Here is a 22,939-nt window from a genome sequence, read left to right as displayed (position 1 = left end):
CCTCGGTATGATGATGGCAACGAGATGATGATGGCAACAACTGCTCATGGCCCTGTTTCAAGCTATATGGTTCACACTAATATACTGAGTTCTTGCCATGAGCTCAGCAGGACTTTGCTTGTGAACAGTAACCCGAGCAGTTGGCCAACTGGAGCCTGCTGGAGCCCAGATATGCACGTGAGAGAGGATACCAGAGCAGGCACTGCCCTGCATTGGCGACCACAACCCCCTGGAAGGAAGCTCTTTAACAGGTGAGCACCTCTGGGCTTCTGGGCAGAGCCGCCATTGGGAATCTGAACATATGGGTTGCCCAGAGGCGACCCTATCCCCTTACTGTGAGAGCCACACACCTGGCCTGAGTCAGCAATCTAAGGAATATTGTATTCAAAAAAGTCCAGGGACCCAGCTCTAAATGATCATGAGGAAGTCAAATTTTGGTTTCGATGGGTGGTGCTCAGACTTCATCAGAGTCACCTGGAGAACTTGTTATACCCCAGAGTTTCTGACTGACTGGATCTGGAGAGGGGCCAACGTACGTGTATTTCTAGGAAGTCCTAGGTGATTCTGAGGCTGCTGGTCTGGGGACCACACTTTGAAGACCACTGTTTTAGACAATTCGTAGAGAGAGCAGATACACAGAAAGGGACCTGTTTCGTTCACTAGTTCATTAGCTGCCTGTGCTTCCTAAGTTTCTCTTACTGCCTTTAAGATTCACACAGGCCCCTGGTGAGTTTCCCAAATTGGGCCCGTGCTACACTGAACTGAGTGGGCTTGAACCCAGCATCCATGGGGCTTCGGGCTTGCCTCCGGCCCTGCCCACCTGTCCCGAATCCGTGGGGAGCTGCCCAGCTACAGTGGCCGGTGCTTACCTCGGGGCTCAGCTTCCCAGGGTGGTGCTTGCATTCAGCCACACCTAGTGGGCACACAAAGATAAAACCCTCCTTAAAACGATTTTGGTTCCCAGGCATTCAGCACTTCTGAATTTGCTACAGTATCAAATGGATTTAAAGGACAAAGATAGTCCTTTGAAAATGAAGCGATGGTGGAAGGAAGGTTCAGTTGCCAAAACCTGTGAAAGGAGCAACTGGGAGGAGAGGTGGGAGGGAAGGCGCCGGGACCAGGTGGTGATGGAGGGATCCTTCTGTGCTGCTGGCCACCAGGAAGGACTGCCCCCCAGCTTTCCTAAGGTACCGCAGCAGGCCCCCTTGGCCCAGAGAACCTGACGCTTCCTTGGGTCGGCCTCTTTTGACAGCTGTGCACTTTTCCCCCAGGAAGTACACATGGAGAACAGACAGGAGTTTTGCAAGACATTTCCAGAGGGTTCCCGGAGTACCGTCTCCTTCTTCCAGCACAGCCTGAACCTCTCTGAGCTGCTGATGCAGAAAGACCATGAATTTTACAGGAGCGAACTGCATGCACATTATCAAGGTAGTGCTTTTTAGTCAAAAATCAATGGATCAGTTAGAGACACACAGAATACTTCTGAGCCAAACCACATACCCCCAGCCCTAACGAAACAAGCCTAACAAGGGCTGCCCTGCCATCTAGTTTGTTAGAGAGTAGCTGGTGAGTGGAGACTTTGCATATTAACTTAACCTTGGAGTTGTACAGAAGTCACTACTATTGGCAAGGAGTTAGCAGGGCCCCAGGCTCTGACATGAGGGAACATTTAGGCATTGCTAAGTGGCCAGGCCATTAGTAGAGCTCTACCCTGTCAGTGCCCACCTTCAAGCGCACCTGGGACTTTGCAGCCTGCTAAAGGAAAGGGTCAGGTGAAAATAACTAGACAGGAAGCCCTTGATAAAGAAAAGAGTTTATTTTAAAAAGCTCTAATGTTCTGCCCTGTGCTTGGCCCCTGGATGGAGCTACGGCTGAGAGTTAGTACCTGTACAGGGCTGAAGGCAGAGAAGGTGCAGGGTCAAAGCTGGGTTTCTGGCGGGTCAGCCCCACCTCACGTACTGTGCATTTTTAAGGAGATGGCAGGCGGTCCAGCTCCTGGTGGTAAGAAAATGTCGACTCCCAAGATTCATGTGTTAACTTTACCCACAAGTTAAGCAGAAGTCATTTGCCTCTGTCATGATTTCCAAACCACAAAGTTTTAAGGGACAGTGGGGTAGCAGCAAATGGGGCTCAAGTCCTGTGTCGTCAAGCCCACACATGTCATTTAATAATCCAAGTAATAAATGCCAACTCTTCTGCTCCAGGACTGGAGTCTCTCTCTAGGCTTTGCCATCATAATCCTGAATCAGGTGAACTCTCCTCCCTGTAGGACTCGGGTGGTGAGCCTGCAGTCGGGATGCCAGGCAGCCCCACACTTCCTTCACACATGAGCAGGAGGCCTGACTACAGACTTAGCTACTCCTTCCTCAGCAAGGGTCAGCAGTGAGCACTCAGAGCGGGGCGTGGGGGCCTCCTCCTGAGGCATAGTCAGCCGGGGTTCGGTCAGACACCCAAGACACGGCTGCTCCCCAGCCCTAGCTCTGGGCCAGCACAGTTCCCCGATTTGTTTGCACCAGCTCACAAGCTCTTAGCTGGAGTTCTGGCATGTGGGGCTCAGCTAGAAACAGGTGGAACAGTGTCGCTAATTCTTCGGAGAAGTCCTGGAATAAGCAGAAGGATGACAGACAACACTGACTGATACATAATTCTGGATGGTACATCCTTTCTATTAAAAGTCAATCCCCAGTATCAAGCCCTAGCTAACCAGTGAGCAGACAACCTTATTTTTTCCCACCTGCCTTCTACACTGAAATGGATGTGACCCCTTTTCCCATGAGTACTCTGGGATGCTCAAGTTCCAGCAGGGAGAGTGAAATCTGAGAGCAGACTCAACCATGGAGTGACTACTTCACCACCACCATGTTTCGTCTTGACAAACCGTAGGAGGTATAAATCATTCTGCCCTAGATCACAATAACTTTAAGTACCAGCTGAGATTAAAATCTAGGTTATTCTGATTTTAAAAACTCCTACTCACTGTGCCACGCTGCTTTCCAACTAACTACCTGCCTTCCCTCTTCCCTCCTCCCTCCCTCCACGGACACAGTCTTTCATACAACACCCACTCAAATGTGAAAAACGCCCTCCAGAACAGCCATGCCATTTCAGGGCGGTCCTGAAGATACCTGACAAAATCCACTCGGATTTGGGAAGATCCTAAGAATGCCTGGGCCCCATCACTTGCCTCATTTCAGGATAAAAGGGCATAGGACTCCTGTTCTCCAGCTAGGTATGAGAATATGAGGACTCCTTACCTTTGGCCACTGGGCGTCACGGAGGCTACCCAGGCAGGCCTCTATCTCTGTCCGTCCCATGAGACCTTTCTCTACCAGCTCCCGGAGCAAGAAGAGCAGCAGGTCCCACTGCAACACACACGGAGGTGGTCAGGGTGGCTAGGACCGTACAGCGACCCTGGCTGATCCAAAGGACAGCAAACTGCCGCAGAGGCTGCCTGGAGCCCCGCTAGCGTGTCAAAAGAAACTGAGCATGGCTGCCAGAAAGGGGGAGTAAAGGAACCCCGCCCATGGCGGTGGGATAAGCACAGGACTGCGGAGGCTAAGGAGCCTGACTGCCCCCGGCTCACCTCTCTTGGCCGAGTGTCCGCCAGAAGCCCCACGTTCCTTGGGCTCAGCAGCAGCTGCAGCGGAACCGGCACCCGAAAGTCGTCCTTCCACAAGGAGAGCAGCACGTGCAGGAGCCTTCGAGCCTGCCCCCTCTCTAGCCTGCGTGGGGCCGGGGGCCCAAGGACAGGGATGTGGTCTGCCACTATGGGAAGAGAAGAAAGCCCAGCTTTAAGAGACAGAGGTAGGGTCCCCTAGCTGGCCCCTGGGAGGAAAAAGGGAACAAAGCTCTGTGTATCAAATCTTGCTTGTACCCGGCCCTGCGATCTGGGGGATCTGGCAAGAGCGTGATGTCATGAAAAGGAGCCATACCAAGGAGGGATGCTAAGTCCACAGAGCATTTCGCCAGATGCTGCTCCGCAGGTGGGCACAGGAACTGTGGGGAAGAGACAGGGGGACCCTGGGCATCAGTACCGTCCTTAGAGCAGTGGCCCCGAGCCGCTGCAGCTCCAGTTCGTGGGCACCGGAAAAGGACCCCCAGCGGAGCATCCCACTGCGGCTCACCTGGCGGCACTGCAGTGTCTGGCCCAGCTGGCCCAGGAGCTGCTCCAGATGGTCCGGAGAGACTCCCTCCTCGGGGTCCCGGGGGCCCACAGCCAAAGACAGCACATCCTGGAGGCAGTAGGGGTGGAAGCAGAGTGAGACTGCATACCTGGCTGGCACCTAGGAGGCCACAGAGAACGTGGCCTGGGGCAGGGATCAGCCAGTGGAAAGAGGCAGAAGGAAAAGGAAGACAGGGCCCCTGGATGAAGTGGCGGGTTCAAGGTGCCTTAGACCTGGGGCTCGGGCAGACCGCACAGCTGGGAGAAGCAACCATGTGGACGCCAGCTGAGGAACAACATGCTGCCTGAGAGCTCAAGATGTCCCTCGTCCTGGGACAAAGGCGATCCTAGCCAATTCCCAGACAGCGCCTTACTCTGAAAACACTTAGGGGAGCCGTCCTGCTCCATACACGGTAGATTTTCTCTCGCGCGCGCTTCTCTGTTCATCTTCTTGGGAGAGTCCGGCTTCAGCAGGGAAAACCAGTAGCTACTGGCCACTTAGCCTTCTCTTCTCCCTCGTGGATACTCTCCCTCTTCAGTCATTCCTCCTTAGCCCTAGTCCTAATCTTTAGCCCCACCCAGCAGCAAAGAGTTGAGGCTCTGCAGGCCATGACGTCTCTGCCCCAACTACTCCACTCCGCTGCTGCAGCACAGGAAGGCCCTAGACGGTTCAGAAGTGAACAAGTGTGGCGTGTGGCTCTACACTAACCAGCGGCAGGCTGCACTGGGCCCCTGGGCTGTTTGCTGACCCCTACTCTAGACAGGCTCTCAATTTTTCAGATCAAGAGCAATGGTAGTTTATTCTTACCGTCTGTAACTAAATAAGCATCACCTCCCAGAGGAGAACGTTTCTGAAATCCGATCCCAAAAGCAGGTGACTGCTTAGAGACTTTCCTACCTGTTAACACCAGACAGCCCCTCGTGACCAGGCTCCCGTCGCCAATATGCAGCCCCTCCCAAACTTGCCCATCTGCCCTCTTCCCCTTTTGGGTGACTCAGGTACCAGAAGTCCGAGAAGAGCAATGAGGAAAACCATTCAGTTCAGCTCTGCCCCACCGAACCCCATTCAGTCATGACGGACACCGGACTAGCTGCACAACACAGAAAGCGGCTACATGAAACACTGCGGCGGACGCAAGGAAGGAGGGAGACCAGGAAAAGAGCAGGGAGAGGGCAGAGGGGAGGGGCGCAGGGAGGAGGGGAGCTGTGTACTTTGATCTCGGAGATGAGGTGGGAGGGGAGGGGAGCATGGTGCTCACAGGCTCGGGAGCAGCCCCTCCGCTCCCCCCGGGCAGCTGCTTCGGGACCCTGGGCTCGAAGTGTGCGACTCACTGCCGCCTTCACCTCTCTCCTGATCAGCGCTGCAGGTCAAAGGGAGAACAGAAAAGGGGTCACACCACATCAACCCATGCCCTGCACCCTTTCCAGCTGCCTGGTGTTCCATCTACCCCAAGGGCCTCGCACTTTCTGCCAGTCCACCTTGGAACAACCCGGCCAGCCCTCCCCGGGGCCCGAACCTTACCTGTGATGTTGGCTGACAACCAAGCACAGGCTTTCTCTGTTGCAAGCCCCACAGCAATGTTCTCTGCGCTGCTTAGAACCTGTGACCCAGAAGAACTGCAGTGTCAGGGGCCCGGGGAGGCTTGGGGATGACATGAACATGTGAGGCGCACCCAATGCCGGGACCAAGCCATGGGCCTGCCTGTCACCAGCAGCCTCACGCACACCCTCGCGCACGTACGGCCCACGGCGCACCTCTCTCACACCAGACACTAGTCTGCAGGCTCTTGGCCTCCTCCCTACTTACAGCTGCCGGGGTCTCCTCGGGAAGCAGCGCCCGTACGGCCCCAGGGCTCTTCTTCTGACAGAACCTGAAAGGAGACAGAGGCTGTCAGTGATGGCTAGAGATTTCAGCCTGGCTCACAGAAGGAAAGGCCAAGCGTACCCATCACCTGAGCTAGGAGGGCTCTGCCCTGGGGAGGTGTTGGGGGGGTGGGGGGGAGGAAGAGAAGCACTGTCAGCCCTGGGCCCACCCCTGATCCCCGATGCTGGGAGGAATGGGACCCCCAACCCCCCACTCTTCCAATTCAACTTCGGACTTTGGGACCGAAAGCCCAAGATATGAGCCTACAGAGGAAGCAAAAGAACAAGAGGGGTTTGGCGAGCACATGGAATAAAGGAGAGGAGTGTGAAAAAATCAGAAAAAGAAAAGCTGAGAGTGGGGACGAGGGTCTCTTACTCCCGCCCCCGGGTCAATGCCTGGGCCCCATGGGGGCACAGCTGGGAACACAAGATCTCCAACAGCTGGGCTGGATCTCCCCCGTCCTGTCCCTGTGTCACCAGTTGCTCTTGAAGAAGCGACTCTGCCTGGCGCACCAGATCTGCCACCAGTGTGGCCCTGTAGCAGGGACAGAAAGGCTTGGAGGTAACTGAGGGGGCTGAATCCGAAAGGGGCTACAAATCTGGTCAGAACTAACTTCAAAGAACTTTAGCAGTTTGAGCCTCCCCACCACATCCTTCCCCTCAAGCTAACTTGCCTCAGCCTGGCAACACCACGTTAGGAGATTTCAAGGGGGAAAATATAAGGGAACGGGGCCTGGCACCCTCCACATCTGCCTTCCCGACCCTCTGAACCCACGCTCACTTGATGTGTTTGACGCAGTTAGAGCCAATTCTCTCCGCCACAAACTCCACAGTCCTGCGCAGGGAAGGCGGCTGGTTGTGGAAAAAGGCTTGGGCCAGCTGTGCCTGTCGGGGCGGGGGAGGCGGGCAACAGTGTGTGAAGAGTTCCCTTTCTCTTCCCTGCCGGGCGCCCCCTGCCTCCACCGGCCCCTTACCTGCAGCCCCTGGGCAGTCCGGGGAGGCTGGGCTCCAAGGCCAGTGGTGGTGGTGGTGGGAGTGATCTTCCTCACAAAGCCCCCACTCCGCCCACTGCTGCCCGACACCCATGACGCCAGCAGCTTCCGGAGCTCTCCTGCAGCAGGGAAGCCCAACTACTTAGCTCCAGAGCCACCCCTACCCTCCCAGGCCTCTTGGACTTTAAGTATTTGTGGAGTAAAGATGCTGAAGCACCCGGGGAACGCCTAAGAAGAGAAGAGCGTATTAGGGTGTCGGGCCTACGGGATGCCTGCTGGGTACTCATCAAGGGGCAGACCGAGGACCCTGGGCGGCGGAGGACCAGTGTCCTCACCAATATAGGGGCAGCAGGTGTAGAGCAGGTGCTGGTCCACCACAGGCATGCCATCCTGCGGGAGAGAAGAGAGCAGAGCTAAGTAGGCAGGTTTCTCTTCCTTCCCACTGTGCCAGAAATGGGACAGGGAAGACAGTCTAACTCCCAGCCTGCCTGCCTCCTTTGTTCCTGCCACCCCCATGGCTCTGGCCGGACCCCAACACTTACCAGCCCACGCTCTGAAGCTACTGTATCCACCTCCAAGGCATCCCACTGACCCTCTTCCAGAAAGAACAGGTCCTCAGGGACCGTGGGAATCTGACAAAAGACCAGGGCAGCGTGAGCGCCAGTCAGCACTACAGACATGCAACGCACAGACCCTGTGGTTCCAGGAGCAAAGCAACACCATGGGGATTCCCACGCCCGCTCTAAACCTCCATCTTCTGGCCCTGACCTCGTTCAGACTCAGACCTCCCCCCACTCCCCACCTCCACCACAGTGGCTGCCTCTCCTCCCCAGTCTGGATCTTCCCTCCCTCTACCAACCTGGAAAAGCCAGCCCAAGACAGCAAGCAGCAGCAACTTGTTCAGGAAACACATCTCCCCTTCGCTTTCCTTTGACAAGACCAAGCTCCTGACAGGTACATTTGTGCCAAGAAAGAAATGGAATGGAGTGAAAGAAAGCTATCACTGGGAAAGTAATTCTCAAAAGCAGACCAAAAGGGGACGGCTGTCGTGCAGGCGAGCAGGATCTCCTCACCGCCCTTTCCCAGATCTGTACTCCCTCTCAGCTGGGCCACAGGAGGAATAAAAAAGGGCCAAAGTGCAAGGACCCCATCCTGCGTCCCCGCTGGGGGTCAGCCTCGGCCCAGGAGGCACGGGCCCCCAGCCCTCCTCACTGACAGCAGCCTCAGCAGCCCTCCCGCTCCCCGGCTCCAGCCCCGCCCTTGCCGCACTCACCGGTGTAGGTGCAGCAGGACGGTGAAGATGCTGCGGTAATAGTCCAGCAGGGGCACGATGTGGTCGGCGAGGGAAAGGAACTCCACCAGCCAGGGCACGGTGAGCACGGCTCGGCGGGCCCGCAGCCCCTGCTGCAGCAGAGCCCGCACGTCCAGGGCGGGGGGCACCTGGCGGGGCAGGGCTTGGTCAGGGGGCAAGGCCGGGGGCCGGACATACCCTCCAACTCCAGGGCTCTGGGGCCCCTCCCAGCCCTCCTTACCAGAGCCCCCATTCACCTGGCTCCTCAGGGCCAGAATGGAGTCCTGGAGCTCACGGGTGGGGGGTGGCTCGGGCCCCCGGTATGGCAGGAAAGCCACAAAGCCCAGGAATTTAGCCAGAAGCCTCAGGCTGAGCAGCACCATGGCAAACTGCCTCCGTTCACCCTGCAAGGGATCAGGGAAGGAAAAGGTCCTAAGCATAGGGCTTCTAGAATAATTCTGAATCTGTTACAAAGTTCTTGAAAACAGCCCCTCCCTCCTAGGTCAGAACCCTGTACTCTGCCTCATTCCGCTTTCTAACCTGCCAGTCCACGTCCGACTCCCCGTCTTCGTCGCTAGGCTCAGGCTGGGGCAGGGCAAGGCTGTTGAGCTCCCGGATCTTCAAACTCAGACTGTCCATGAGATGCTGATTAAACTGGAAGCTAGGAAGGAGACAAAAAAAAAAAAAAAAAAAAAGACACTGGCAGAGGTGTAGAAAGACCCAGAATAGAGAAGAGGTGCTGCAGACAGAAAGGCACAGTGGGGTAGAGAGGGAGGCAAAGGAGCAGTGAGGTTACCTACGTGGGTAAAAGAACGAGAAGGGAAACGGAGGCAGAAGTGTGAGCTGGAAGGAGCCTGGCCATGGCCCAATCCCACCCTGTTATATTCCAGGACAGGAGAAACAACTGTTGTCCTTCTGGAAAGACAAACCTCTCCTGGCCCCAGCCCCACTCCCTGCAAGACACAGGGGACCTTTACCTGCTGGCGCTCAGGATGAAGTCCCTGAAGAAGCCCTGACAGCCTGGGAAGGTGGGGGGTGGGCAGGGGCCCCCGCTGCTCTGAGGGGCCACGAGCCTTTCTTGTAGGCGCCGCAGCCGCCCCAGCTTGTCAGCTCCAAGCATACTTAACACATCCGGAGCCTCCCCCAAGACAGTGCCCCCAGCGCCACCAGGACTCTGACACATCTGGGGCAGCGGAAAGAGGAGACAAACAGAAAACCCGTAAGTTTGTTCAGAAAGAAGGACTGAACAAAATAGGGTGGAAGTAATGAACATTTAGGGAATGCCGACCCCGTCATCAGGTGCCACAGATCTGTTTTTCAAGGTAGGGATGATACTGTTTTATAGGTGAAGAAGCTAAAACTGCAAGGTGAAACACGTGCCTAGGTTCCCCAGAGCTAGGATGTGAAATCAGGCCTGAGTCGTACGCCAGTACTCTCTCTACCACGGCACAAATCGAAGGCAAGGAAGTAGTGAGAGGCTGAAGGAAGGCAGGGCGTGCAGGGCATGTGACAGAAGGCTCTGGCTCCTCTCTGGCTGCCTGCATTTTGGCCACCCCCCACAAAGAGCAGAACTCCAAACTCCAGCCCAGGACCTGCCTGGCTGTCCGCCCCATCCCAAAGTGCCAGCCATTACTTGGCTGCCTTTAATATCTACTGTCCACTGTAATCTCCTGCTGGGGCTATTACCTGGAGAAGTTGTTTCTGGAAAAGCCGAACAAAATGGCTGTGGCTGCAGGCTGCAGAGAGTTGACCCATCATGGCTCTGAGGCGTAAGAGGCAGGAAGAGAATGTGAGGGAAGGGGGAAGGGGGCAGAAATCTGAGAGAACGAGCCAATCCCTGGGCCTTTCAGTCCTTTACCAGGGGCCCGAGCAGACCTCGGCCAGAGCTGGCCAGCACAAGGATACAGAAACAGGTAAGGGACACCTTCCTCAGCACCAAGATCCCTCAAAGCTAGAGATACACTTAATGCGACAAGAAATAATACCACCCCTCTCATCTTCAGTACACTGGGCTCCAGTGAGTTTCATGACCCAAGTGGAAGGTAGATCCCTGGACGGAGGATATTCTCTCTGTGCCTCATCTAGCTATGCAAAGTTCTCAGAACTGCTGAACTAGGTGATGGAGAAAATGGAGGTTGGAAAGGGTCTAACCAGTGACTTGGACTAAGTAATCTGGCACTCAAGCAATCTGGAGAAAGGGCTTTGCACTTATCTAAGCATTCGCCATCACGGAACAAGTCTGGGTCACGTCTGAGTGCAAGGAGCTGGCCCAACAAATCCCTTCTGAGTGGGGGCAAAACTGCCAGTAACTAGAGATTAAGGTGCACAGAAGGTAACGTCCGTGGGCTAGGAGTGGGGGAAGAGGCCTCCTCCAATCAGCTACCCGAGCACCCCTAAGCTGCTCACTGCCAGAAGCAAGAGAGACAAGGTGACCAGTGTGGGAGCACCTACCTGATCCTGCTGCCCAAGCCCTTCTCAAAATCCCAGCCAGGCTCCTCATGCCGATCTTCCCACTCTCGAAGCACCTCAAAAAACACGTCCCTGACAGACGTAAGAACGCCTGATCAACGGGGGCGCAGCTGACCTCACCGACTCCCAGCAGTGCCTTCTCTAGCTCAGAGGGACGGAGGACAGGACTATCCGCAGCCCCATTCCTGATCCCCCCCCAGAGTTCTCTAGGTGATGACAACGCTGCAGACTCAGCAGCAGAACGCCACACGCCTCACAGACCCCGGGGCACAGCAAAATCTGGTTCTGTCTTGTTGAAGAACCCTGTGACTAAAGTCATACACCTGTGAGAAGGCTGCCTAAGGGCGGAGGTTCCAGTCCACGGCAGGAAACAGGATGAAGGTACGTGCCCATTCTGATGGTTGGAAGGAAGGGCCCGGTGGTGCTAAACTACCACCTGTTAGTGCCAAACTCCTAGCTTGTATGAAAACAACACAGGCTGCCTATCCCAGAGAAAATGCCACCTCGTTCCCTCCCAAAAGTTCCCTTTTCTTATCACCTCTGTTTTTTAAAAGTATGAAAGGCTCGGTCACTGGAGAAGTTGGCACGATTGTCTGTTTCTGGCTGAAAGGAGACAGCTTGAGCAGAGGGTGGCATCGCCAGAGAGACCTAAAATATGGCAGTGACGTTAGGGACTGAAACCCTCCCAGGTCATGCTCAGAAAACGTCACCCCCGCATTCCGGCCCGGGGTCAGCCCACATGACACCAGAGTGGCGTGCGCCGGGCTGCCTGAAGCACGAGGCTGGGAACGGTCAGGTCCGGGCTAGCTGGGCTCCCTACCTTGGCAACACTGCCCTCATAGGCCGCTCGGAGGCGGCCTTGCAGAGCCGGTGAGAAGCACAGCAGCCGCTCGTTCTCGGCCAACAGCTTCAAGGTCCCTTTGTCCAGGTAGGAAAGAACCCTACAGGGACAAGAGCGCGTATGACTGAGAATGGGATGCGCTGCACATAGGAGCCGGCACCTGCACACCCCAGAGAACGTCATCTGGAACGTGGAGCAGGATGTAAGGCAAAGTCATGGGCCGAGCGTTTAAGATGCTGGAGGCAAGGGGGCAGGAAAGAGACCTCTGGAGCAGGGAAACAGACACAAACCCGAAGGCAGATGCCAAGGCCACAGGGGGCAATTTGATTCTTTCAGGGGTTACATTCATAGCCTTGACACAAAATGACAGGCTACGTGTAGGAAAAGGCCCAGGGTCACTGCACCCGTGTGAAGCACAGCACTTACCCCAAGTGGCCAGAGAAGCAAATGGACAATGGCAATGAGGCTTAAATGCCTCGCTGGGGAAACTCACTGAAACTGATGCTCCAGAACCTGCACTGCAAAGAAGACACAGTCATGGACACTCTGGAACAGTGGGCTTTCCAGGGAATCTAGAAGGATAGTACCAAGCTGTCAGTTAAGAACTGTTTCATCTCCAGCCCTCATTTCCCAAAAAGAGGCTTGCCCGCTGACCTGGTGCTCCTGGAGTTAGTTCAAGGTCACTGTCCTTGGTGGCCACCATCCTCCGAGCAGTAAGGAGCTGAAGGACGAAGAAAAGCTCCAAGAAGAGGTTTGGTACCAGGTTCTCTGGATAGAAAAAGAAACCTCAGGGTGTCAGGCACCATTTGGAATCCTAGCCCGCAGTTCCGCAAGCATCTCCACTCCAGCACCCTTTGCTCTCACCCACCGGCAATGCATGAAGAGTAGACGAGGGCTATCAGCTCCAGGCGCTGGCGGGAAGACACTCTGGCAGGGTCAGCGGGTTCAGCTGTGAGGCTTCCTGTCCGGCTGGGGAGGGGAGACCCCGATTCTGAGGTGGGACAGGTGGCAGTAGGTGACTGCTGCAGCTGCTTAGAGCTATGGGGACAGAGAGATGTCAAGAGCAGTTCCCCTAGCTTCCCCCCAACAGCCACACTCTGGTTCCTCCAGAGCAGACGTCCACAGCCCAGGAAACAGGCCCAGGGCTCCCTGAGCGGGCAAACCAATCTCAGGGAAAAGCCCTTCAGATCCCCCAGTGGGAGGAAGCTGACAACCCAGGGAGTGGCAAGGTCATACCGCTCCTTCCTGAGCATCTCCCGCTCCTCTTGCAGACTTCTGCACCCTGGGGGAAGGCCATGGCCCCAAGGGCTAGTGTCCGGGACTGAGGGTTGGGAACTGGGGACACAGTTGATTGGGGGTGAGGTGAAGCAGGTCTTGGGCTTGGAGAGTGACCGCTCTTCGCTCACCGGAGTTGGGTTGATCCGGCGTGAAGGCTTCGTCCTGCTAAGTAGCCACAGGTTTTTCTCAAATTCCCATCTTCAAACATGTCCCCCTCACCACCTCAAGGGCGGGGGCCCCTTGCGAAACGCCCTTCTCACTACTGTGGTTATCTCACCCCCAACCTTCGGGCCATTCCCACGCTCGGCTGCGGAGCGCCCGGCCCTAATTTCCTGACTCCCCTCGCACAGCCTTCGTGCCCACCCCGCTCGTGGGGGAGGGCGGATTCTCACCCTGCAGGGCCCGGGGGAACCGAGCCGACGGGAGGGAACTCCTCCAGGTTGCTGAGGTTTGGCGGATCAGAGCGCGCGCGGCTGGGGCTGCCGGGGCTGCCAGAGCCTTTGGGCCTCCGGCCCCCGGCCCAAGGCTGACCCTCTCCGCCGACCCCCTCCTCCAGGCCCCCGGGGCCGCGGCCTCCCCGCTCGCGACCCGGGCCCGGGCCCCGCCTCCTGCCCCCGCGGCGGGCCGAAGGGGCGTCGGCGGCGGCGGCGCTCGAAGGCTCAGTCGGGGGGAAGAGCTGGCTGCGCGCCCCGCGGCCGCCCCGCGGCGGGCCCCCCGGCCTCCCTGGCAGAGCTGCCGAGGAGCCCGGGGCCTTGGCGGGGGTTGGGGGGCCCTGCGGGAGGACGCGGCTGCTCTGCTCCCTCAGGAAGTTCAGCAGGAACGGCACGAATTCCTTCCGCAGTGGCCGGAGGGAGCTCAGCGCGGCCGCCTCCCCGGGGTCATCCTGAGGGAGAAGCGGCGGGGGACGAGAGGGTCAGCGGCCAGCCCGGCGCCACGAGCAGCCGGGGCCGCAGTGCGCGCTGAGGCGGGCGGCCCGGGCAGCGGCCCCTAGTTGGAGCGCACTCGGCCCGGGCTGACAGCCAGGCACCCGAGAGAAAAGGGACCGGAGGGGTGGAGGCTCCCGCGGAAAGCAGACTCGGGTCAGGCCCGGGGGTGTGCGGTCGCTGTTACCTCCGAGCTCTGGGCGCTGCGCGCGATCCACCGCACGGCCTCGGCGACCGACACCTCCTCTCGCAGCAGCGACTCCAAAACGGCCGCCATCCCGGTCGGGGCGCTTGAGGGCGATTGCGCAGGCGCCGGCGCGCCACGGGCGGCCTCGGAGGGGCGGGGCCGGCTCGCGGAGCGACCGTTGGGCCGCGGCGCGAGGGGGCGGGGCGGGGGGCGGAGCCCGGGCTTCCCGGGGCTAAGGTTCCGCGCAGCCCTTGGGTCAAGGCCCCGGCTTGCTCCGCGGCTCCGCACCACAGGCCCGTGGCCCGCCAGGTACGGCCGCACCGCGGTCGGCGAGGCCCAGCTCCGGCTGCCCGGGTGCGCGGGGCGACCTGCGGGGACTGGAGGACGTGACTGGGGAAACCGAGGGCCCGGGAGAGCTGCTGGACGGTAAAGGTGAACAGTTGTTGGGAAAGACACCTGCCTTTTCTGCAATAAGCACACCCTTTTCTTTCAATCAAAAGTTTAAGCTTTTTTCTTTAAGATTTTTTACTTATTAGAGCACAGAGGGAGAGTGAGAGGGAGAAGCAGACTCCCCGCGGAGCAGGGAGCCCGGCTCTGGGCTGGATCCCAGGACCCCGAGCTCATGAGCTGAGCCGAAGGCAGACGCTTAACGACTGAGCCACCCGGGCGCCCAAGAGTTTAAGTTTTCTCTATTCAACCGTCACCACCCTAAAGAAGTTAGGATAAAACTAGCCTAACCTCTGACCTTGTCTTTCTCAAAGGCTGAGTCTTCTGTGCCCTGGCTCGTGGGCATCCACTGGTTTTCCAGCAGCCACCATCAAATGATCGACCATTTAAGACCTAAGAATTCTTGCAAGGACGAGTTTTAGAATCTTCGGGCCGCAACCCTTAAAGTGCCTCAGGTGCCCACAGAATCACCTGTCTGTATCTTTACCTTGCACCAGGTTATTATTTCAACTGCTTTGCAGTTGAAATGTTAAGAGGCACATTCTCGAGTTACTTCTTAATTTCTCTTATTTGGAAGCACATGATAGGCAGCTCTTTGGATGTTGCTTCTCACTGAGAGATCAAGGAGGGGAAACCAGGCGGGGAAGACAGATGGCCCTAACATTCCAGGTCAAACCGCACGAGGTGGGGGGGAGCAGTGCCCATGTGAGTGCCTCCCGAGACTTGCTCTGGTTCAGAGAAGGTCACAGGTGGACAGGAGAGGGTGGTGGGGAACAGGAATGACTCTAGCGCTTCCTGCCGAGGAGAAAGTACCTTCAGCCAGAGAATGAAGGACTTAAAGGGAGCTCTTAGCACTTGCCAGTTTTTTTTTTTTAAAGATTTTATTTATTTGTCAGAGGGTGTGTGGGGGGGTCACACGCAGGGGGGAGCGGCAGGCAGAGCAGGCAGAGGGAGCTGAGCAAGGAGCCCGATGTGGGACTCGATTCCAGGACCCTGGGATCATGACCTGAGCCAAAGGCAGACGCTTAACCGACTGAGCCACCCAGGCATCCCCAGTTTAGTTTTTTTTTAAAGATTTTATTTGAGAGAGAGAGAATCTCAAGCAGACTCCACACTCAGCGGGGAGCGGGACACGGGGCTCGATCCCAGGACCCTGAGATCATGACCTGAGGGGAAAGGAAGAGTCTGACCCTTAATCTGCTTAAGCAACTGAGCCATCTAGGCACCCCTTAGCACTTGCAGTTTTATTACTTCACCTTCAGTTTTATTACGTGGGGAACCATCTCCTGGTATCCCAGAACTCTGGCTTTTATCTGCAGGGGTTCCGAACACCTAGCTTCTATTTAGTCCAGTGCTGCTTTTTCTAGGTCACTTCTGGATGTGGAACTGCATTTTATAGCAACATCTTCTGTTCCCTGTTGATTTTGTAACCTCTGGTGCATTCAGTAACTTTATTAAATTAGAAAAATATTATTTTCCCTTTTTGAAAGCAAACCATCACACAAACAGAACTAGAGTGTGCATGCGGAATGAATATTTTATTACTAGATTATAAAAATAAAATACAAAATAATTTTAAAACAGAACTTAAAACACTGTACAAAGCTTTAATATGATACAAATGGGAAAATTAAATAAATAATTACACTTTTATGTACAGATGGCCTATACAAAAGCACTCCATGTTTCTGCCAATACTCTTATGTCCTTGGTTGCCTGAGCAAAAATGCATAAAGAGGGCTGCTTGGAGGGAAAACGACAATACAATACCTTTGGAGGTATTTCAAAGAGCAACTTCGTATCACTCTGGTTTCATGAAGAGGAGGAGAAAGGGAGAAAAACTGTGGGATTACTAGTCTTCTATCCTAACTTACTGGTTTTGCTCAACAAGAGACTTCTGGTTTGTGGTTCAATCTATTATAACAGCTGCCAGTAGTTCATAACTTTCAAGAATTGTATCTAAGTCAAAACTAGATGTCTCCCCCTCTTTTTTCCTAAAAGCTGCAAACCGGTAAGTAAATGACCCAGTGAAATCAGCGCTGGCAATTTTAGGAATGGGAGTCAGGAGGGGGACGGGAACTGTGCAGGAGGGAGTGTGTGGGCTCAAGCATGGGTCATCTGATCAGTTCTCTTCTTTGTTCAATTCACTCAGTCCAATTTCGGAGCCCCAAGTGGCAGAGTGTTGTGTTTCCTTCATCTTCTTAACTGTATTTCTGGATGCTTTTTACCTTAGTGAACTAATTTATCTATCTTGTGAATCATTTAAAAAGAAAATAGTTTTGAAAAGTCCTAAGGGCTTTCCCCTCCCTGGGTTGCTCCCTAAGATAAATCACATTTAAGCCCTGGTCACTTTTTGTATCGTGGGTGAATGACGAACAAAGCCCAGATTCCAAATACGGGGAAATGCTGTGAATGCATTTGTTAAGGATTTTACACTGTGTACTCTAAGGTGAGGAGAAAGAGTCATATGGCAAGGATAGTGTATATTAAAAACTAGGGTTTACTCAATGTTTTTAGCTGGGTGAGTGAACACTTCTGTACACAATATGAAACAGTATTAAACTAACTGAAGAGAGAGGTAAAATTCCTATCATTAGTGTGTAAAATTATCACGGGCTCAAAGATCTGCCTCATGGAATCCTATTCTCTAGGTCGAGGAACCCAGAACCACTGGCCCAGGGGTACCGAAGACACACGGCAGCATCACTGGTGACACGTACTATGCCCACACTGTCACTTCCAATTTAACAGGCAGGCTCTGTTCAAGTTCCACAGGATCATGAAGGAAAAGGCTTCACCTCCTTTACATGTCTCCTCAGACCAAAGATCCAGCAAAGTGTAAGGAAATATTCAAATCATTACATGACTAAATCATTACTTGCTGGCTATTCAGTTTTTTGAGATCGTGGTATAACCACAAAGTGATCTTGATCTTGTCCCATACTTTCATTTTCTGATCCAGATTTGCTCAAGGGGAATAATTAAACATCCAGCTTACATTTTGAAAGTCAGAGCAGATTATCACAACTCAATTAGACAATGTACTGATGGGCCAAGACTCTGTCATCATTTCATGTCCAGCCAAGGATTTCTCAGGGACTGAGGTGTGCAGCATCCAGATTCCCCTTTAAATTCATAGGGACCCTAGTTCCATGTCCTGGAGTTGCCTAAGAACTACAGGACTTGCCCCAGACACCTCCTGCACATCTCCCTTGCACTGTCAACAACAGATTCTGCAGGCTCCCAAGACTATCTGGGTTAACATTCTCCTAATTCCAAAGGGGCAGCCCAGCTATTGAGAAAATCCAATGACAGATGTTTCCACACTCCTCCCCCATCCTCCCAGTGTACCCCAGAGCTCTCCTAGATGACAGCAGGGGAGTGGGGTGTCCGAACCACCACCTGGGGGTTTCCATGCACCACGTCCTCCCGTGTGGTCTGAGGAGCTGCAGCTGCTGCGCGTTCCCTTCTCTAAGTTAAGTTCTACATCGACACCTCTGGATTCGGGACTCGGGTGACTATTGACCTGTGGGGACTACCACAGTGGTTACATACCTTAATCCTGTAATACTTTTTGTGTGAAAACCTAGATAAGTAACTCTTCCGCAAATAAACTGTACAGACCCAAACTCAAGCAAGTTGAGTAAGTCCGCTGTCATCAACCATTCTAGCTCTCCTCAGTGATACAGGTGCCAAAATATGTCTCCCTTTAGGCAAAGTCCCAGCACATCTGGGGTAAATGCACATAAACAGAAGTGGGCAGAATATAAAAAAGTGAATGCAAACAACTTAATTCCAAAATACATGAACATGACAGAAGAAGTGACTCTCTAACATACGCCATGTTTTGATAGATACAAAGAAATGAACAAAGTTTTAAAATGTGAAAACGTTGATCTCCAAGACTAAATCTAGACTTATCTACAAATTAATATATTTCCAAATAGCCAGACTAAGATGCATTTTTTCCCCTAAGCCTAACTCTGAATTCCGGATCCTGTTTCTCCTATTGCCAATTTCTAATGTTAGATTAAGAATGTAGTTCCTAGAACAAAGAATCCTCTAGGGAAGAAGCATCTGTTTTTAATTCAAAGCTATCGGGTACAGGAAAACTAATTATAGTTTTAACTATCGGTGTGTTGGTTTATAAAACATGCACCAATGTACACTTTTTCCTTGTAGCCTGAATGCAACCATAGAAACATCTGCATAAAAATCTGTGGCCTGTAAGGAATCTATGATGATTATCAAAGAGCCTCAAGTTCCCCTAGTGGCTAGGAGCTGAATAGAGATACTGCACGAGTAGTTCGCTGAATCAGTAAGCAGCTGGGATTTGTTTAGTATTTTAAAGCAAATAATACAAAGTGGATAATGACAACAGTGGGTATCAATTATCATGTTGCTACTTATCTAGGACTGGACTGACTTGGTAACTTTTACAAAAAAACATTCACTTCGCACCATGCAACTTAAGAAATGCAAGACCAGCTTGCACACCGAGGTGGGAATGACAGCGCCCGCCTGAGACTTACCATTCAAAGATGTTTACAGTCTGTCCTTTAAGGTTACATTTGATATGATCCAATTTTCCTTTGTTCACTCTACATTAAAGTTAAATGCCTTGATGCTGTGCAAAAGATGACCGGGTGAAATACTAATATTCCAACCCATCTGTATACCCTGGAGATTTGGCAGCATAATGTAAGAAGAATGCTGTCTACAGGGACTGAGCTGGTGCGAATGCATTTTCTGCTCCACCCAAGTAACTCCAGAGACTAGACATGGCAGGGTAAAGGCAAGTATGACTAGGGTTGCCATCGTGCCTTGAGAGGAGAAACCAGGAGGCACTTGATTTTCAAAAGATAGTTTTGACTTTTGCCCCATACTACTTTTAGTATAGTTTGGCTTGACTTTAATTAATGGCCGTGTCCCTCATCTTAGGTAAAATAACCAAAGTGGTTTAAAATTACTTGGATGATCTATGTTTGTCACTGAAATCTGAAATATGCCATCACTAAAAAAACCCAAAATAAATTAAAAAAAAAAAGGAACTAAAACAACAAACAAACAACTCATTCTCTGTATCATACCTTAAAATAAAACATAATAAAAAATCCTTGTGCCAAAAATGTTTTGCTCAGGGCTGCCAACTTCTCTTTCTAGCCTAAGACACTGAACATCTAAAAGCACAAACTATGCTTTTAAAAACCATAAGTAAATCTCTATATGATAGTACTTTTAAGTGGACCTATTGATACATATGATATAACTAGTCTGTTTTCTTTTGAAAGTATCAGAGCTGAAACATCTTTGGTTAATTCTTTCCTCTACATGCAAAATAAAGTATTCTTATACACCGAGGCTATTTCTCTCCTTCTCTCTGGATATGGAGTTCGTCGGTGCCATCTAGAAAAGGGGGCAACACAGTGGAAGAGTTGGGAGAAAAACAGAAGAAACGAAGAGAGAGAAAACACTCAATTGCCATGTTGCCATCACTGTCTGTTTTGACTGCTAGAAAAGAAATACCAATAAGAAATAACACACACACCACAACTATAACCTCATCCGCTTTTCCAGTGGTTATGAAGGGCGCATTTCTGACGACAGGGGTCAGGATTTAAAGCTGGCTACTTTTAGCACAATTTAGCTAATACAAGGGAAAAAAGAAGTTAATTCCTTAATTGTAGATTACTCCCTCACCATCCAAAAAATAGTGAGGTGAAAAGAGGAATGTAAAATGGCAATTTTTAAGAGATTTTTTTTCTTTAAATCAATTTATATCAGACCCATGATTATCATCCCAGCTTATCCCCTTTAACCATGAGGACAGAATTATGTGATTAATGTGACAAATTTTTGAGCCAGTATCACAAGCCTGACCCGGTAATTTTTTCTCCTATTAACATCTTTTAAAAGTGAAAATTAAATAACCTATCTTGGCTTGAAGGCTGCCAACCCTTGCATTATACACAAAGAAGGCAAGAAGAATCTGAAGTGTCCCATGCCAAGAACATATTTTCAGAAAATGAAGACAGGCAAGGCCCAAGTGTACGCGAGGCACACAATAAAAAGGAATTTCACCATCTGTGATCTTGAAATTACAAATGGAGAATGAGAAGGAATGAGTTTATATAAGCATATGTTTCTCTATATATTTATAAATATTTATATCATTTACCATGAAGACATGCAAGTAGTGTTACAGCAACTATTATACAAATATCATACAGAAGGACTGGTCTTCCAATATTACAGTTGCTTTAGTTAAACAGCAAATATGTCTTATCTATTGCATTCCTCTGTAGTGCTTGAAACCGGAGAGAAATTAAGATTCCACACTATGCTACATTTCTTACAGGAGATTGTATAGGACTTGATAGTGTTTGGAGTTTCGGTTTTTTTTTTTTTTTTTTTTTAAAGCTCAACACAGATAAAGAGAACAAGAGAAGTTCAGTGAAGCTTCAGGGCAGCTTTGAGGCAGCATTAGAATGTATTTGCTTGGTGAGGAAATATACTTTTTGTTTTGTTTTGTTTTTTTTCCTGTTTTCCAATTCAACCATATTAGATTTGGCAGCAAACACAAGGTCAAAGAGAAAGCACAGATGTTTGCTAGAAGGCGAATTTCAACAGCAAGCAGACCAATTTACCTGACCTCAATCAGGTCTTTACAACACAAAACACCTACAGAGTAAAAAAGAGCCCATCTGAAAAATCTAGCATAATTTACTTTTGCCGGATTCCTTTTGGCAGAAGAGTGAAATTAGAACAAATATGCTCCTCCTCGCAGCTTTATAAATTGAGGTTACAAGGAAATCAGGTCCAAAAGCCCAAATATTCAAACTAAAGCACAGGAGAAGCAGGTAATAAAACATTAAAAGATAAATATTGAGCCTAAATTTATTTCCCCAGATACTCATTCCTTATTGGCTAAATTTATATAAAATACAAAGTTTGAGGATTATAAGCCTCAACAACGTACCTAATTTCTGTTTTTCTTTCTAAATCTCTAAGAGCATAAAGTCACATTCCACAGCATTATACTTCCCTGGTATCATCTTGGAGGTTGATATTGCAAACAGTCAGTCTCCAGAAGACCTAAGAAAGCAAGGTCTACTCTGGTTGGTCTTCCTTCCACAAGGAGGAAACAGAGGGGGAGAGGTTTCTTTTGTCTTGAAGGGTATTCACCCCACCCTGTCCCTCTGTCCCCAAAGCTCTAATGCCTGTGCAGTAAGCTTTGTTTCCACTTCTCCTTCCTTTACCTAAGTTTCAGTAGCTCTTTTTCACAATAAAAATATACCGAGTTAACAACTGTTAACTTACTTTTTTCTGGTCCACAGAAAAATATTAGGGGACTAAAAACACAACTGGACTTGAAATTCTCAGCATGTGCTGCTAAAAGCATATTAGAATGCATTGTTAAAATAAGGGAGATTGCATCCGGGGAGATAACTTTAAAAACTGAAATCCAGGAAGGGTAGTAGGAGTGAGGCAAAGTAAAGGTGTGAACTCTCAATACACCAGTAAACACACACAAGCCTCGGGGATATGCGCACTGGCTCCCCAGCAACAGACTGGTTACATATCCTCCTATTGGAGCAATTCTGACTCTCTAAGGTTGGGAAGTTTTGAATGAAAATATTAAAACAAGAAATTTCACTTTTGCTATATAATCTTTAACAATGCCTTAAAAAAACAGGCCAAACCCCTTAAAATTCCATTCCATTTCCTACCATCAACTCTTTTGTTTCAAAGGCAGCTGAAAAATGAGAGTTCATTTAATCTCCCCCGTGGATTTTGCTGGATTGCCCCTTCCTATGCAAAGGCATTGATCCCTGACCTGCTTGCTGCCTGCCTTAGGTAATTCCTTATCATATATTTATGTCTTCTTATAAATAATTTATCATGTTACTTTCCTTTGCAAGAGAAGATCAACACTGATTTTTTAAATAGACAGTACAGGGCCACACATGCATCAGGTTTAGGAGGAAGATCTCACACCTTTCACAGAGATGCAGCCCAGCTCCTATCTGCTGAGTTTAGTAGCTGACTTACTCTTCCCTGGGGGGGCTTTGGTGCCGGCCGAGTGGTGGTGGAGGCTGCTGGATCCTTTCAGGCCATTCTTGCTGGGTTTGCAATGCTCCTGTTGGCAGGACCTCCTGGAGGAGGAAGATCCTGAGTGGCTGGGAGGTGACTTGCTTCTCCCCAGATGCGGGGATGAACTCCTCTGGTCATGGTGGGGCCGTCCAGCCCTGGATGGTGAGGAGCTGGACGTGCGAGGCAAGGAAGAGCTTCGAGGAGAGGCACTGGGACTCCTGCGGGGGACAACTGGACTCTTGGGTGGCGTTTTTGGATTGTGAGGGGATCCTGGACTCTTGCACTGAGTAGTGCTCCGGGGCTTCTGAGATCCATTTTGAAGAATTTGGGCCAGGCGGGAGAAAAGGTCTGAGTCGGAATTGCTACTCCCTAGGACTTTATATCTGCGGAGC

General features: G+C 51.7%; 3 protein-coding genes across 9 annotated transcripts in view; 1 reads left to right on the top strand and 2 right to left on the bottom strand.

Annotated features, from left to right (window-relative positions):
• The first annotated feature begins 24 nt into the window (after window positions 1-24).
• LOC123861295 (uncharacterized) lies at window positions 25-17,300 on the top strand. Of its 2 annotated transcripts, none has more exons than XM_054513573.2 (4): window positions 25-251; window positions 965-1,187; window positions 1,272-1,428; window positions 5,522-17,300. In XM_054513573.2, exons 1-4 carry the CDS (start codon window positions 25-27, stop codon window positions 5,698-5,700), a joined length of 786 nt encoding a protein of 261 aa, XP_054369548.1. In that variant the 3' UTR covers window positions 5,701-17,300. The 2 variants fall into 2 exon arrangements, with proteins under 2 accessions (XP_054369548.1, XP_045756218.1); XM_045900262.3 differs by having other exon boundaries at window positions 3,047-17,300.
• CDAN1 (codanin 1) lies at window positions 1,798-14,117 on the bottom strand. 3 transcript variants are annotated; one of them, XM_045900260.3, is made up of 28 exons: window positions 14,007-14,117; window positions 13,289-13,779; window positions 12,855-13,061; window positions 12,487-12,656; window positions 12,273-12,386; window positions 12,112-12,190; window positions 11,598-11,718; window positions 11,316-11,425; window positions 10,760-10,849; window positions 9,995-10,070; window positions 9,286-9,491; window positions 8,849-8,969; window positions 8,566-8,712; window positions 8,291-8,457; window positions 7,877-7,964; window positions 7,560-7,649; window positions 7,353-7,407; window positions 7,000-7,136; window positions 6,807-6,910; window positions 6,402-6,560; window positions 5,970-6,033; window positions 5,685-5,763; window positions 5,375-5,523; window positions 4,125-4,232; window positions 3,933-3,996; window positions 3,584-3,765; window positions 3,255-3,362; window positions 1,798-2,600 (listed from the first exon to the last, which is right to left on the bottom strand). In XM_045900260.3, the coding sequence occupies exons 1-28, from the start codon at window positions 14,094-14,096 to the stop codon at window positions 2,475-2,477; spliced, it is 3,702 nt and encodes a 1,233-aa protein (XP_045756216.1). In that variant the 5' UTR covers window positions 14,097-14,117; the 3' UTR covers window positions 1,798-2,474. The 3 variants fall into 3 exon arrangements, 2 of the variants coding, with proteins under 2 accessions (XP_045756216.1, XP_045756217.1); XM_045900261.3 differs by having other exon boundaries at window positions 12,855-13,058; XR_010405036.1 differs by lacking the exons at window positions 1,798-2,600; window positions 3,255-3,362; window positions 3,584-3,765 and having other exon boundaries at window positions 3,979-3,996; window positions 5,422-5,523.
• The window catches only part of TTBK2 (tau tubulin kinase 2), a 150,662-nt gene continuing 145,003 nt past the window's right edge, over window positions 17,281-22,939 (bottom strand). For all 4 annotated transcript variants that reach the window (XM_054513569.2, XM_045900257.3, XM_064570584.1 and 1 more), the window contains one exon: window positions 17,281-22,939. In XM_054513569.2, coding sequence (XP_054369544.1) covers window positions 22,477-22,939 — 463 coding nt within the window. In that variant the 3' untranslated portion in view covers window positions 17,281-22,476.

Source organism: Mirounga angustirostris, unplaced genomic scaffold, assembly GCF_029215605.1.
Source record: "Mirounga angustirostris isolate CCGP_5_RB_7025 unplaced genomic scaffold, mMirAng1.0.hap1 SCAF_9, whole genome shotgun sequence".
In the NCBI taxonomy this organism is placed as follows: Eukaryota; Metazoa; Chordata; class Mammalia; order Carnivora; family Phocidae; genus Mirounga; species Mirounga angustirostris.
This window is presented reverse-complemented; position numbering and strand designations above follow the sequence as displayed.

Excerpts from the sequence above, each read along its gene's own strand:
- LOC123861295 (XM_054513573.2), top strand. The coding sequence starts at position 25 with ATGATGATGGCAACAACTGCTCATGGCCCTGTTTCAAGCTATATGGTT. Across the intron at positions 252-964 it reads GGAAGGAAGCTCTTTAACAG|GCATTCAGCACTTCTGAATT; the intron begins GTGAGCACCTCT and ends TTTGGTTCCCAG. Across the intron at positions 1,429-5,521 it reads ACTGCATGCACATTATCAAG|CGCTGCAGGTCAAAGGGAGA; the intron begins GTAGTGCTTTTT and ends TCTCCTGATCAG.
- CDAN1 (XM_045900260.3), bottom strand. The coding sequence starts at position 14,096 with ATGGCGGCCGTTTTGGAGTCGCTGCTGCGAGAGGAGGTGTCGGTCGCC. Across the intron at positions 10,850-11,315 it reads CATACTTTTAAAAAACAGAG|GGACGTGTTTTTTGAGGTGC; the intron begins GTGATAAGAAAA and ends TACGTCTGTCAG. Across the intron at positions 9,492-9,994 it reads TCCAGAAACAACTTCTCCAG|ATGTGTCAGAGTCCTGGTGG; the intron begins GTAATAGCCCCA and ends CCGCTGCCCCAG.